The sequence below is a fragment of the Molothrus ater genome, chromosome 16 (assembly GCF_012460135.2).
Source record: "Molothrus ater isolate BHLD 08-10-18 breed brown headed cowbird chromosome 16, BPBGC_Mater_1.1, whole genome shotgun sequence".
NCBI classification, from domain to species: domain Eukaryota; kingdom Metazoa; phylum Chordata; class Aves; order Passeriformes; family Icteridae; genus Molothrus; species Molothrus ater.
This window is the reverse complement of record NC_050493.2, coordinates 7004438-7018264: the sequence shown is the minus strand read 5'-3', so window position 1 is coordinate 7018264 and position 13827 is coordinate 7004438. Positions and strand designations below refer to the sequence as shown.

General features: G+C 40.7%; 2 protein-coding genes across 3 annotated transcripts in view; one reads left to right on the top strand and one right to left on the bottom strand.

Annotated features, from left to right (window-relative positions):
• USP42 (ubiquitin specific peptidase 42) overlaps positions 1-487 on the bottom strand; it is an 18377-nt gene extending 17890 nt beyond the window's left edge. For both annotated transcript variants that reach the window (XM_036392238.2, XM_036392241.2), the window contains exon 1: positions 372-487. The gene's annotated coding sequence lies outside the window, so the exon portion shown is untranslated. The remainder of the gene's footprint in view (positions 1-371) is intronic.
• On the top strand, positions 459-13827 carry EIF2AK1 (eukaryotic translation initiation factor 2 alpha kinase 1). The gene is given in 17 exon segments (XM_054516523.1): positions 459-525; positions 528-935; positions 938-1021; positions 1470-1628; positions 2841-2977; positions 3608-3639; positions 4125-4224; positions 4906-4986; positions 5357-5457; positions 7051-7101; positions 7387-7774; positions 8848-8959; positions 10408-10514; positions 12232-12352; positions 12467-12546; positions 12923-13156; positions 13627-13827. Coding segments are annotated over 17 exon segments (2370 nt in total). The 5' UTR covers positions 459-473; the 3' UTR covers positions 13750-13827.

The window sequence follows — 13827 nt, the reverse complement described above, 5'->3', positions numbered from 1 at the left end:
TAACGGAGAGGGCGGGCGGGCGAGGGAGCACCGCCACGCCGGGAGGGGGCCGGTCCCGCCGGCCCAGGGGGTGGCGGCGGCAGCGGGGCTGGGTCCCTCCGCCGCGTGCTGGGGACGGCGCCCCGCCCCGCCCGGGGGTCCCACCCCCTCCGGCTGCCCGCCAGCCAGGAGGGCAGCGGCCGAGCGCCCGGCCCGCGCCCCGGCGCGGTGGGCTGGGCTGAGCCGGCTGCTCCCGCCGGTCGCTTTCCCTTCCCTTTCCCGGGCCGGCCCCTCCCCCCGGCCCATTGATTTCCAGGCGGGAGGCGCACGCGGTGCCGCCGGGCTGTGCCGGGGCCGCCGCCGGGCCCGGCGCTGCCCCCCAGCCCCATTACCTGGCTCGGCCCCGCTTGACTCGGCGCTGCCGGGTCCCCCTCGCCGCAGCCCCCGCCTCAGCCCGGCCCGCTCCGCCTACTGTTACAGTCCGTCGGGGAACAATGACGTCCCTCCGCCGGCCTCTTGCATCCGGGGCCCGGCGCCGGCCGGGCAGGCGGGCGGGGGGAGGAGAGGAGGCGGCGGCGGCGGCGGGGGGAGCAGCGAGCGCCTCCGGGTCACACGGGGACCGGCACCGCCCCTGTGCCGCGGCCGGGAGCCGCTAGAGGGGGCTCGGCGACCCCCGGTCCGGGCGCGGGGCTCACGCGGGCTGCGGGCGGTGTCGGTCCCCGTGCGGAGGGGAGGGGACGCTCCGCTCCCCGCCGCAGACCTTCGGTACGAGCTCCTGCCCGCCCGTCCCCGCCTCTTGGGCCGAAGGTTCCCCTCTCGGGTTTATCCCTCCAGTCCATGTTTTATCTCTCCGCGCCCAAAGAGCGGCCATAAACGCTGGCCCGGCCCCCGGAGCCGCCCACGGCGGGCCGGGCGGGCCCCGCCGGCTGCAGCGGATGGGATCCCGGTGCCCGGCATGTGAGGGGCGGGAGGGCTGCGGCCATGCGGGCGCCGGTGCCCGCCATCGAGTTCCCTGAGGAGAGCCCGGAGCCGCGCTTTGACGGTAAGCGGGGCCGGCGGCAGCCCTGTGGGCGAGCGGGGAAATGGCGCCTTTGCCCCGGCTGGCAGGGAGGGAAGGAGGGTAGAACCGTCGTCTTCCTCTTCCCGTCCTTCCCCGCCGCTCTGAGGCAGCGGCGGCCGCAGGGGTGATGCAAGAGCGGGCAGGCCCTCAGCAGCGCCCTGCCCTGAGGCCGCCGTGCGAACTCCCCCTGCCTCGGGCTGGGGCGCCTCGGCCTCCCCGGGTAGCTGCTTTCTGTGCACACTTAAAAAAATTAATTAAGTTCCTAATTAGCCTCTTAAAGCCACTCGCTCAGTTGGCAGCTTGGTAGCTTGGGTGCTGCCTCTGTGAGCCGGGGCTGTGATGAAGCTGTGTGGCTGTACATTGTTTTCGTGTTTAGGTAAATGGGTGTGTACTGAGGCCAAAGTTCATTCGTCTGACTGTCCTCTTCCAGATTCGGATGTGCCGGCGGAGCTGCGAGTTGCAAACAGTTCGCAAAAATTTGTGAAGTTCACGTCGACCATCCAGAACCAGCTGCTGCTTGTGTCACTGCTGGAGCATCTCTGCCACATGTACACGCACAACCCCGTTCACTCCAGGGGCTTGTTCCGAAGTTAGTAAGAGGAGTTCATTCGTGTCTCTCCAACTGCCTCACTGCAGCGTGTACCAGAGCCTTCTGTGTAGAGTTACGGTGTAATACCAATGCAAAGCTGTAGGTTTCATCCCGCTGGGACAAGAACGATTCTGTGAAGGGGATGAATAACTTAAATCAACTAAATTGGCAATGACACCTTGTCTTATTTTTGAAAACAGTAACAGCATATTGCTGTAGATGTAAGGATCTGACAGTTCTGTTTCAGCTAGATCGTGTGAGTTGCATCATGAGAAGGGTATCAGGGTAAATTATATTACTGTTACATGTAATCTAAAAATGCTAGTATTATAGGAATTTAATAAAATATTTATCAAGAAATAGTTGCAGTAGAGTTTTCACTAAACATTTCAAAATTATATTCTGTGAAAATCTGAGTAAATACCTTTACAAGTTCTTTATTTTGACATAAAATCTCTTGATATCATTCAAGGAATTCACATTTTTAAAAAGATCTTGGTATATGACTTACCATTGGTACTTTGTTCATTTAGGTGTATACTTAGTGCATTTAAGAAAGCATTCTAGGGTTTTGTCCCTACTTTACACGACTATAGAAAATAAAATATGTTTTTCATAGTTAAATTTATGCCATTTATAACATCACAGTTGCACCCATCTCCAGCATTTCTGAGGGATGTTTGCCACAACTGTTTTACTCCATATGAAAGATGAAGTTGTGGAAGGGAGTGACTTCATTCTGTATTATGAGTGTGTGCACACGTGTGGGTTTGGGTGGAAATTAGAAAATCTTGACATTACCACTTTTGATTATAAATCCATCCTCATAATTGTGAACCTGCTTTGATTTTTTCTTTTCACTGATCAAAATCAGTCCAAAAGTAAAATGTAAGTGAATGGGTGAAAGTGAAAATGAAAGTGTTTGTTTAACTCATCTGTTGAGGTGAGGAGGCAGAGGAGATACAGTTGTGACCATGGAAGGCATGGCAAATAATTGTATTTTGTGAAGGGATTCCCATTGAGCAGCTCTAGTTTGGTTTGAATTAGTTTTAATTGCTAAGGATACAGGAACAGCACTAGAGCAGGAGGGATTATTCAGTTTTTCAGTCATGTTATCTTTCAAATAAGATCTCATGTTTAAAAACTTTATGTGGTCTTATTGGATTGGGTTTATTTAATATTTTTCTGACCTTTCTCTGTTCCTTTGTGCAGTTCTTCGTCAGACTTTCACGAGAACAGGGTTACTCTCCCCTTTTGTCTTTTGTGATGAATTTAGTACTATAAGACTGCAGCACAACAGAGCTGTTACTGAGCTGATGAAAGCAGCTAATCAACGAGTGCTTAAAGGGGTAAGCTTTGCTACATGTCTTTGGCTCCCTCTGCAGGAAGGAGCTTTTGTTTAGGGGTTCTTTTAATGTTGGATTGGGTCTTTTTAATAATTATACAAAATAATTCCTTAGCTCTTTGGGATGGCATGCTCTGGTTCTGTAGGTGCAAACCAGTTTTTGAAGCCATCAATATTTTGTACCTTATTAAATAGTAATAATCAAGTAAGTTAAAAGGTTTATAAACAAAGGCAAGGTGTTGCTAACACTCTCATGTTTATATTAGTGGAGGGTGTAGTTTGTGTGCTTGTACTTCAGGCTGAATCAGACCTGTCTGCTTATCTCACTGCTTGAACTAAGCTAGTTAATTTTGTTTTAAGCACATCTTAGAGTCCTCATTTTATCCTGTTTGCCAGCAGAACTCTAAAAGGGCAGTAATCTCTCCAGCAGAGAGATGTTAACAGATTACCAGTGGGATAATAATACTTCAATTTGGTGAAGCTCTCTGCAGCATGTGAATGCCTGGCAGAACCTCATTTTCTTCCAAGGAGGTTGGAGTTTCTGTTTTGATGAAGCTGTCCATGCCACTGGCACAGCAGACCTGTTATTCTTTTTATATGGCATGTTTTTATGTTGGATTTTGTTGTTTCATAGGAACTTGATAACGGAGAGTCTCTTGCAATTGGGTATGTATTCAAAGCATGTAGAAATACTAAATTAGCTCCTTCTCTAAAGTTCTGTGCTCCACTCTATATTTAATTAATACTGCATTTCATATTTTGGCTGTGAAACAGAAAAAATGGCAAAGGTTTCTCCAAATTCTCAAAATGATGTGGTGATAATTTGTTCTTCAGTACAACTCTTGCAGTCAGTGCCCCTGTTTAGGAAAACAATTTGTTAGGCACCAATGTAAAAGAAATAACCTGAACACAGATTTGAACACAGATTTGTAAATGAAACAGAGTATGGATTTGTAGCACATATGCATGGTCTTCTGTCTGCTGGTTTTCAGTATTTACTGAAACATACTGAAACTCAGGCTGGTTCAGTATGGTAATATCAAAGTACTTTCTTCTTTTCATAACATGAATAATATTTTTAGCATGTGTACAGCTGTATCTTACTTGTAAGTTGTAATTTAGTTTAATGCAGCCTAACTTTTCTCAATTAGGGAAAAAGAAGTTCTCTTTGAAGCACAGACTTCACGATACTTGAATGAATTTGAGGAGGTTGCGAGGCTAGGAAGTGGAGGATATGGCAAAGTATACAAGGTATTCTTTACCTCCCACATAAGGCTACTCTGTTTATATCTAGTTTTTTGCTGGAATTTGGAGTTACTCTTTTAGCTGTACTGCCAAATGTTTTTTGAATAAAAGCGGTGAAATCTGTACCTTAGAAGAAAGTTGGTGTTTCATTTCAAAAGCTGCTCAGTTGCAGTTAGTTTTGTTTGCCAGAAGCAGGATATATCAGATGTTTTACTTTGTGTATTTTGACCCTTTTAAAGTGAATGAATGCTCCTTATTTGACATGTGAGTTATTATGATACATTGACTCTACACAGCATCAGAAGTGATTGGCCTGCACTCCCCAATGCTTCAGTTGTGGCTGCTTTTAAAAAATGAGCCTCAGTATGAGCATAAACTGTCCAAGCCAATGTTGAATTGTGTCAAGTACTTGTAGTGTATGGCCAGCCCAAGGTTCCCCATGAGGTGTGTGCCATGTGGAAATGACAAATGTGGTCTCACTTATTTATTGAGGACCTGTTTGACCATTATCAGGACCTATCAGTATCCCTGTATGACAGCAGGGGCCTAATCCCAGTTTCATTCCCTGATACAGGTGATATTCCATAGGAATGGGGTGCAGAAATAAAATTTTAGAAAATAGTGGATTCAAAAGGATTTCATTAAGCAAATTAACATCTAATTTTCTCCTATTGCAATTGTTTTCAGGTCAGAAACAAGTTAGATGGTCAGTTCTATGCTATTAAAAAAATTAAAATTAAGAAGGCTACAAGAAGAGATTGCATGAAGGTATTCATCTTCCTGTGTTTTGTCCCTGTTTTAACTCCTCTGTAGCTTATTCTGTTCTAGTTTATTAATGCAGCTAACACAAGTTATTATGCATTCTGAATTTCTAAGGGCTTGAACCTACCAGTACCTAGTAGAAAAAAAGTAAATGAGATGCATTGAAGTCCATTAAAAGCACTATTTAATTACTTGAATTTGGTAATCTCTGCAATGATGCAAATCCATTTGTTTTAAAGCTTTCAATTTTTTTTCTGTTACTGTAACAATTTTATCTGTTCTTTCTCTCTAAGAAACTCTCTTTTTGTTACCTTTTATGTTTACTAAGCACACAGAATAAAGGAGTCTCACACTGTGGGTTTTTTGGTCTTTTTAGGTGCTCCGAGAAGTCAAAGTGCTGGCTGGGCTGCAGCATCCCAATATTGTAGGCTATCACACTGCTTGGATGGAACAAGTTCAAACAGTGCATCCAAAAGGAAAGTACAGCTCATTGTGTAATTCTTGCTTGCATCCTACAACCTCTGTTACTGCTGTTTTCAGGAGAGTATTACTTCTCTGATAAAATGACTATTTTTTCCCCTCCTTAAAAGAAAGGGAAATTACTGGTGATCACCAGGTCCTTCTGTGCATTCAATCCCTCCTTACCAAATAATTTATCTGTTACTTAGTGATTAATTTGGAACTGTGGAAATACCAGCTTTACTTGTGGTAATATATGAGGATGAATTTAAAATTGTGTGAAGATCAGTGAAATGCAGTGAAAACCTTTTAATGTAAGAAGTGGTGAGTTGATGAAGAATGAATGCTGAGGAATGAGCTGCCTCAGATATTGGGGGGAAAGTGATGAATAGGACAAAAACCCCACACATTTCCAACTATGTTTTGAAGTCTCAGAGATGTAACAGCACTAGAAGAAGCATCCCAGTATGCTTCTCTTCAGGTCTGGAAAAGATCTAAAAAAACTAAAAGAACCTGGAAAGACATACTTTTAATGATAACCCCCCCCACCAAAACCTCTTTATTTTGCTTTCCAAGTTAGACTTTTTAAATTTGATGAATTGTGTTTCGTAGTCCTGCACTGACAAAGCAATTGGATTTTTTTGTATATCAGCTACTGTCTGTAACTGCTGAGAATTTATCTACTTTTGTGTTATTTTACACCTTCTTCTTGGTTTTTCTCTTCAGGTTCTTTGTTCTCAGCTCTTTGCACACTCTGTCCTTTGTTCCCTTTGTAACCCTAATCCATTGGTCCCTTTCTAGTCCTTTCCTGGAATGCCTTTAGCAATTAAATCCTTTGATCCTCTCCTAGTGGGAGGTTTGGTTATGCTCTGTATAACTTTATTGCTTTCCAAGTCACTGACTTGTTGCCCAGCCAGCCATAAGCACAAAAGAAAATGCATAAGTGCATAGGAAATTGACAGTAGAGTAAAACAGGCAAAACTTTTTAACCAATGATCCAGAGAATCAAGGGAAGCAATTGTTTAATGCTGGGGGTCCTTCATAAGTATTTAATGGAAGTGCATAATGAAATCTCTAGGCAGCTTCTGTGGTACTTAATAGTTTCCCTTGCCTTACAAGATTGTTTTATATTTGCTTCTGTGTGCTGAAACAGCCTTTTCATATAAAAATACAATTTTAATGACAATCATTTCCAAGATATCAAGTGTCTTCAAAACAGCAGCAGTGTGATGTGAGGGGTGATGCCTTGTGGAGCTGCTTCTTTAACTGTGTGTTATTCTCTACATTGTAAACCCCTGCTTTGAACAGGCTGACTTCTGAAAGATGAAGTCTAAGTAGATATTTATGAAAGCCCAGTACAACCCTTTTATTGACTTTGTACAGTGTATATTTTCTTTTCATTTAAAGATAAATGAATTAGATGTTAGGGTAGCTTCTCAGTAGACTTAACAAGGCACTTTTGCAGCAGCAGAAATAGAGATAATCTAGAGCTATCCACAGGTAACAAAGTTAAATTAAGTGAGGTGCTCTAGCTTAAATAGTAATTTTTAGTAAATATGTGGATACATTCTTTGTTTTATGAAATACCATATTATCTTTGCATCCAACAGGTAAAACAGTAATGGAGTTGCAGCCACTAGTTTTGGAGCAAAACAATAGCAAGTGAGTATTACTAATCTCAGTGGTAACACATTCAACTTTAGCTTCAGCTGTGTATGTGAGACATTGCTGTCTGGGACAGCTGTCCAAAATACCTGCTGGTAGAAAGTATTAAATCAGCTGGAGCCTGCACTGACAGTTATGTAACCCTGGAGTTTTATGTGGGGAAGCAGCTGAACTCTTACTTGGGAATGCTGTTTGCAATTGGGGAAAAAAATCAGTATGGTGAATCACAGATGGTATGAAACTGTGCACTAATTTGGATTTCTCTGCCTTTGTTGTTTTCAGTGATCACTGTCACATCCAGAGTGTGGAAAGTGGTAGTTCAATTATCTTTGCTGACCTTACCTCAGAAGAAAAGAAGTCCTGTGACAGTACCAGTCTTAAAAATGTGAATAGAGAATCAGTGCAGAATGTGGATGTGAGGAATGACTTTACAAACAGCAATAGCAAAGAAGGTGAGAAACCAAATAAAGGTGAATTATCCACAGAACTACAAGAAGGCTTTGTAAATAATGATAACAGTTTATCAACTGATATGGACAATCATTCAACATGGGGACCTCATTCCAGTCTGGATCAAGGTGCTAGCACTGAAAGTGAGTCCTGCTCTGAAAGCAAGTCCTGCTCTGAAGGATGCTCCAAAAATGAGGTAGCACTCTGTGGAGAGTTTGAGGTAAATACAGTTCTCTTTAAGTATCCTTATCTGCTGTCTAATTTGGTGATGTTTTTAAAGTAGTTCAGTAGACAGTGAAAATGAATGATTTATAACAATAAATTTAGAAGAATGGAATGACTGCAAGTAGAGCCAAGAGTTCAGACAAATTTTATTATGTGGGTAACATCATTGCAAGAAGCTGACCAGAGGAGCTGGCAAAGCTCAGCATCTGTGAGGAACTTTCCATGTGTTAGGCCTCTAGAGTCCTTTCAAAGTACCTGCATGAATAAAAAGTAGTACTGCTGCATTAAACAGCCTCATCAAAATTGAAAATATTTAGCTTTCACTAAGGCAAGGTAAAGCAGCTGTTAATGGTGAAAGTGTTTTGGTGTGTCATGTGGTGCCCCTGCAGTGTAGGAGTACATGGGAAGGAGATAAAAGCAGATTTGAGCAGTGAATCACTTGTGCTTCTAAAACCTTATTGTCATTTATACCATACCACTGCTATGTTTTGTATAACAAGCCAGCTCTGGAATGCTTCAGGCTTTTGCTATCACTTGGAGTTCCCTCTTGGAAGAAACCCAGTTTTAAAGGTGTCTGCTTGAGTTGTCCAGGTTATCAGATGAACTGGTCCTTTACCAGAAACTGAGCTACATGTTTATGGTAAAAAATCAAACAGTTGGACTCAAAGGCCTTTTCCAACCTAAACAATTCTCTCATTCCATAAAATTCTGTATGAAGAAGTTGATTTTTTTTCTGCTATTTTATATTGATTAAGCTGGCATAAACCTCTGTTTAGTATTTCTAGAAGGTTTCAAACTCCAATTTCAAAGATGCATCTGGCAGTTTTGTTAGCATTTATCATGTAACAATTGTTAAAATTTGAGAAAAAAGGAAAAAACTCCCCAAAGCTAGATAGCATTGTTGCATCTGCTTCTTGAGTGCAGTAGATTACTAATACTATACTTGATGTCCTTTTGGTACCTGTTTTTGTTTAATAAATTTTGTGTTTATTTATTTAAAAAAAAATAACTAAGGAAATCCTGTTCATGTTACAATGGCAAAATTATGGACCATTATTTTTCTGGTAGGTGGAATATCACTTGATGCTTCATATACAAATGCAGTTGTGTGAAATATCCCTGTGGGACTGGATTGCTGACCGTAATAAAAGATGTAACAAAAGATCAGAGGACACTTCTAGTAAGATTCATCACTGTCTTATTCATTGTAAAGCAAATATTTTTTTTTGGTAATTTGACAAGCAGTTATCTAATTTTATTTTACTTCAGCAGCTTATAATACAGATCTTTATTAAATTCTTTATTCACTTAATCGAATAGCAGCTTGTATTGAATTTGTGCATGATAGATGTTAGTAAAAGAATTGAAATTCCTGAGTTTTAGACAGCTCCTCAAAAAAGAATGACTGAATGCCTGAGGCATAGTTGTTACCAGGGGAGATCAGTGTCTGGGCAATACTCCTTATTTGGAACAGAGTTTTTTATTGACAGAATCTGCTGCTTCTCAGAAAGCTGGTTAAAGGCTCATTTATCTGCTGCAGAAGATACAATGATATCATTTGATCCAGACAGGTTAATTTGTAATAGGTTAAAGAATGTAACATTGACTTTTTCTGAGTGACCAGGGGGTTCTCATGCCCTCCTACCAAGCAGTCATCATAACTGTTGACATTTGGAAGAACAAATCCAATGCTCTTAAAGCAGTAGAGACTTGTACAATCTGGGGTGATTGTATAAAAGCAGCTTATGCACATCAGGTTGTAAAACAAAATGTGTGATTAATGTTTTCTCTTGGTTTTAATCACTATTAAGGTAAATCTGTTGTTTTCATTCATAGAGACAGGTTTACCAGCAAACTGTCAGCTGACTTCCACTAATCTCTCCTGTCATCATAATATTTTAGCTTTTATGAGCTAAATGATGATGTTCCAGGAAATGACAGAATTATGATGGCATTTGAGCTTGCAAAATGCTGTTTTCACACCTTTTCATGGAAAAGGTGATTATCATAGGTTAGACATGAAGAGATTAGAAATCCAATGTGAGTAAATGGTGAGTGTTCAAAAAGACATGTTAACTATGGTTCATTAGAGCAGGGAAACAATATAGTTTAATAAAATAGTAATGGGAAAAATGGTCAAAACAAGGAGGTGCTAAGTTTATTTAGGACAGCTACAGCCAGAGGAGATTGAGGAATTTCAGAGGGTGGCACAGCAGCAGAAGGGTTAGGAATAAAACAAGAAGAGTGCAAAACAATACAGACAGCATGTCACTACATAAATTCTTATGATTTTATCTGGAACTGTACTTTTCATGCTAGGTCAGGATTTATGTGAAAGTCAAAAGTTTGCTAAATTCATAATCAAATAACTATCTGATGGGGTTTGGAAGAATCTCTTCAGGAAGATATATGTTCATGTTCCCTGAACTTCCCTTTTTGGAATTTTGATGTTAGTGACTTTTGGCTGATTTAGAAATAATATCTTGAGAGAAGCATGGCAAAGTCCATATTTAAAATACACTCATTCTGTTAAAAATTTATTCCACAGCATAATAAACATAATTCAAGCAGATTACCACCATAATCTTACATAACTCAGTAAAACCAGGTGAAATAATTTGTTTTAAGGTCCATACCATGTCGTGGATGTTCGCTGGACAATGAAGATTTTCCAGGAGGTAGTGGAAGGAGTTTGCTATATCCACAGCATGGGAGTGATGCATCGAGACATTAAAGTAAGTTCATCAAGATACTAATTGAGGTTGAAGAAAAAACAGACAATTTACACAATGGAAGAATGAAAGCAGCTTCATAGTTGCATTAGAGATGACCTGGACTCTTAAGAATTCAGTTGTTACATATGAGAAAATACATAATCTCCTCCATAGCAGTACCTTACTGCTTTCCTTACTATCAGAACAGTACTGTTCCACTGACTTACAAGTGGATTTTCAGCTCTGGAGGTGTTTTCTCCTTTGAAGCCTTTTTCCTTCAGAAACAAGCCTGGTCAGATTGGTTTTATCTGTCTTTCCTTAATCAGGATAGGAACTAATTACCTAAAAAAAGAGTATTTTAGGTAATTACAAAAATTAACAAAACCCGTTGACTACACTTCAGTTTGCTAACTGCATACAGTTAGCTTTTGAAAATATGTTCTATAGAACATATTTAAAATGTTTCAACTTATATCAGTAAGTTGCTTGCTTACTGATAGACCTGAATAGCAAGGAAGTGAATGTGCATTTTCCTACTTTGCTTCCTACTCAGGTTTTTTGCATCTGATACAGCAGCTGTATGAAGAAATCATGATTATTAAAACTTCACATGTGGAAGCTTGGAACTACTTGAAAGCACACAATCTTCACTCTGGATTAATTTTCATTTTTCTGTCAACTGTTCCAGGGTGAACAGTTTTTCATTTTGCCTCCCCATTTAGCATCATCCTGGCCTTATTGTCCAAAGTCTGGTAGTTATATAAAGAATTCCAGAATTCCATACAGTTACTGCAGACCTGGTTTTGAGCCAGTTCTCGTGGTTTTCACCATATATTCCTCTAATGGTGATTTTGCAGATACCTAGCAGAGACTGTAATTTCTGGGATAACATTCTAAGAAAGTCTTTCAGTGTGTGAATTTCTGAGAACAGAAGCCCAGTGGGTGGGTGTCTTGGATATGTTTTTACTTCAGTGGATATGAGAAGCCTAGCAACTTGTTCAACAGTGCTGCATCTTTTAAGTTTGATCTGCACTGAATAAAGGAAAAGAATGGAGATTGCCCATCTCTTTTTAAACTATTCACATCTCCTTTATACACTAATAAAAGACCAAGTATTTCCTTTGTGCCACCTGAACAAGTTGAGGAATTTTTCTAGGTACATAAAGCTGGCATTTCTCCTTCTTAGTGATCCTAAAACCAAAATATATGGATAAAAACTGTTTCAGTTTTCGGAGTCAGAGCTCTCAAGTCTGTCATAATCTGCTTTTTTTTTTCCTAGCAGCTTCTCAGAACCAAGTAGCATATTGCAGCTGCTTATCATACAGAAAAGTGTATTTTGGGTTGTATTATGTCTAGCCCAATGATATTTAGTCATCCTTCCTGCTACATCAGTTGGACAAATTTACTGTCCACTCTGCCTGTTCCTGTTCTGCAAATTTCCCAATTTCTGTTGGGGAAAAAAAATGTACTTCATGTTTTCACTAAATCTTGGGTTTTTTCTGTTTTGCTTTTCTTCCTTTTTTTTCTTGTTCTAGGTATATGGTCTTTTAGCCAAAATGGTGTTGCCAGCACATGATTTGGTATCAGCAATGACTATTTTTTCTCTCCCACTACTAAAAATGTTAAATAATCATCTTATACCTGTGAAACACTGGATTTTACAGACTTTGAAACAGCTGAAATTCTGTAATTCTTTATGTAGACATATTTCTTAATTGTATTCTGTCTTCATTTGCAGCCTAGAAATATCTTTCTACATGGATCAGATCATCAGGTAAAAATAGGTGATTTTGGATTAGCCTGCAAGGACCTTCTTTGGGATGATGCAGACCAGGGGTTTCTGACAGAACGGATAAATGGTAAGAGAAGAAAGCGTCATGGCTTTCAGTGTTTAAGTTTCTATGGCATTAAAATCATTGAACTGTTACTTGCAAGGGTAACAACACTTGCTAAGTCTCAATTGCCTTTCAAAGGACTGACACATACTTCAGGAGTGGGGACCTGCCTCTATGCCTCACCAGAACAACTGCAGGGATCTCACTATGATTTCAAGGTAGAGAACTTTGTTTTGTTTCTTGTTTTCTCTATTAACATCCTAGATAATAGAAATAAATCAAGCCTTTCAATTGGCAAATACATTAACATTCCTCCTACTGTCACTCCTAGTGTTTTTCTTGAAACACTGATTTCAACTTTCCCTTCTTGTTTGCAGTTAAAGCAAAACTTTTTTTTTGCTATGTTGATAACATAGTAAATAATAAAATAATATATAGATTTGAATTTGTGTTTAGAAGTGTCATGATACTCTTCATATAATCATGAAACTTCACTGTTGTGAAACTTTTTCACATAATGATTTTATGAGAAAAAGAAGCCCACTAAGTTAAAACAGCAATTATCCCAGAACTTTCTCTTCACCCCATTAACAGTCAGACATGTACAGCTTGGGTGTTGTCCTGCTAGAACTCTTCCAACCATTTGGAACAGAAATGGAAAGAACAGAAGTCCTTACACATTTAAGGACTGGCCAGATTCCTCCCCCTTTCTACAAGAAATGGCCTACTCAGGCCAAGTACGTGAAACTCCTCACCAGTCCAAGGGCTGCAGAACGCCCGACAGCGCCTCAGCTCCGGGACAGTGAACTCTTCCACACCACAGACCAGGTAACTTTTGCCAGCAACCCCAACCCTTCCAGCCTAAAGGAACATAAAAAGAAAATGCCCTTTGTATCCCTGCCTGCATTACATGTGTTTGGCTTTGAACTTAATCACACGTTCCTCTTAAGACTCTTTTTCTGATTACAGTATTTAGGCCACTGTATTATTTCTGGTGTCTTTGCAGTGAGATAGCTGGTCATTAACTTTAGGCAACTTTCTGAAGACTACAGTTGAGAGGCATTTTTATAGGTCAGAAAAGCTTTCAAAGCTTTTCATCACATCTGCAGATTCTTCTAATAATTTTTCCTTTCCATGCCCCACTGCTTTGTGGATTTTAGTTATAGTCACTCCAATGCAGAATAGCTGAGTGCTGCTGCACTGTGTCTGTAGTGGATTGCAAGCACAATTCAAGTAGGGCAATAAGGCTTTATATCCTTGTTTAGCTATAAATGAAGTAAACTGACTCTCATTTTCAGGTTATTTCTAACCTCCAACAGAAGGTGAGACAGCAAGAAGAAGAAATAGAGAAGCTGAGGGAGACAATAAGACAGCTTTCTGAAGAGCAAGATGAACAAACAAGACACGGTTCTCCTGTTTAAGTACAGGAAGAACTATCCTTGATCGTGTGTTAAGTTATATGTTTCTTTTTTTACATAAAATACTTCAATGCATTTTCA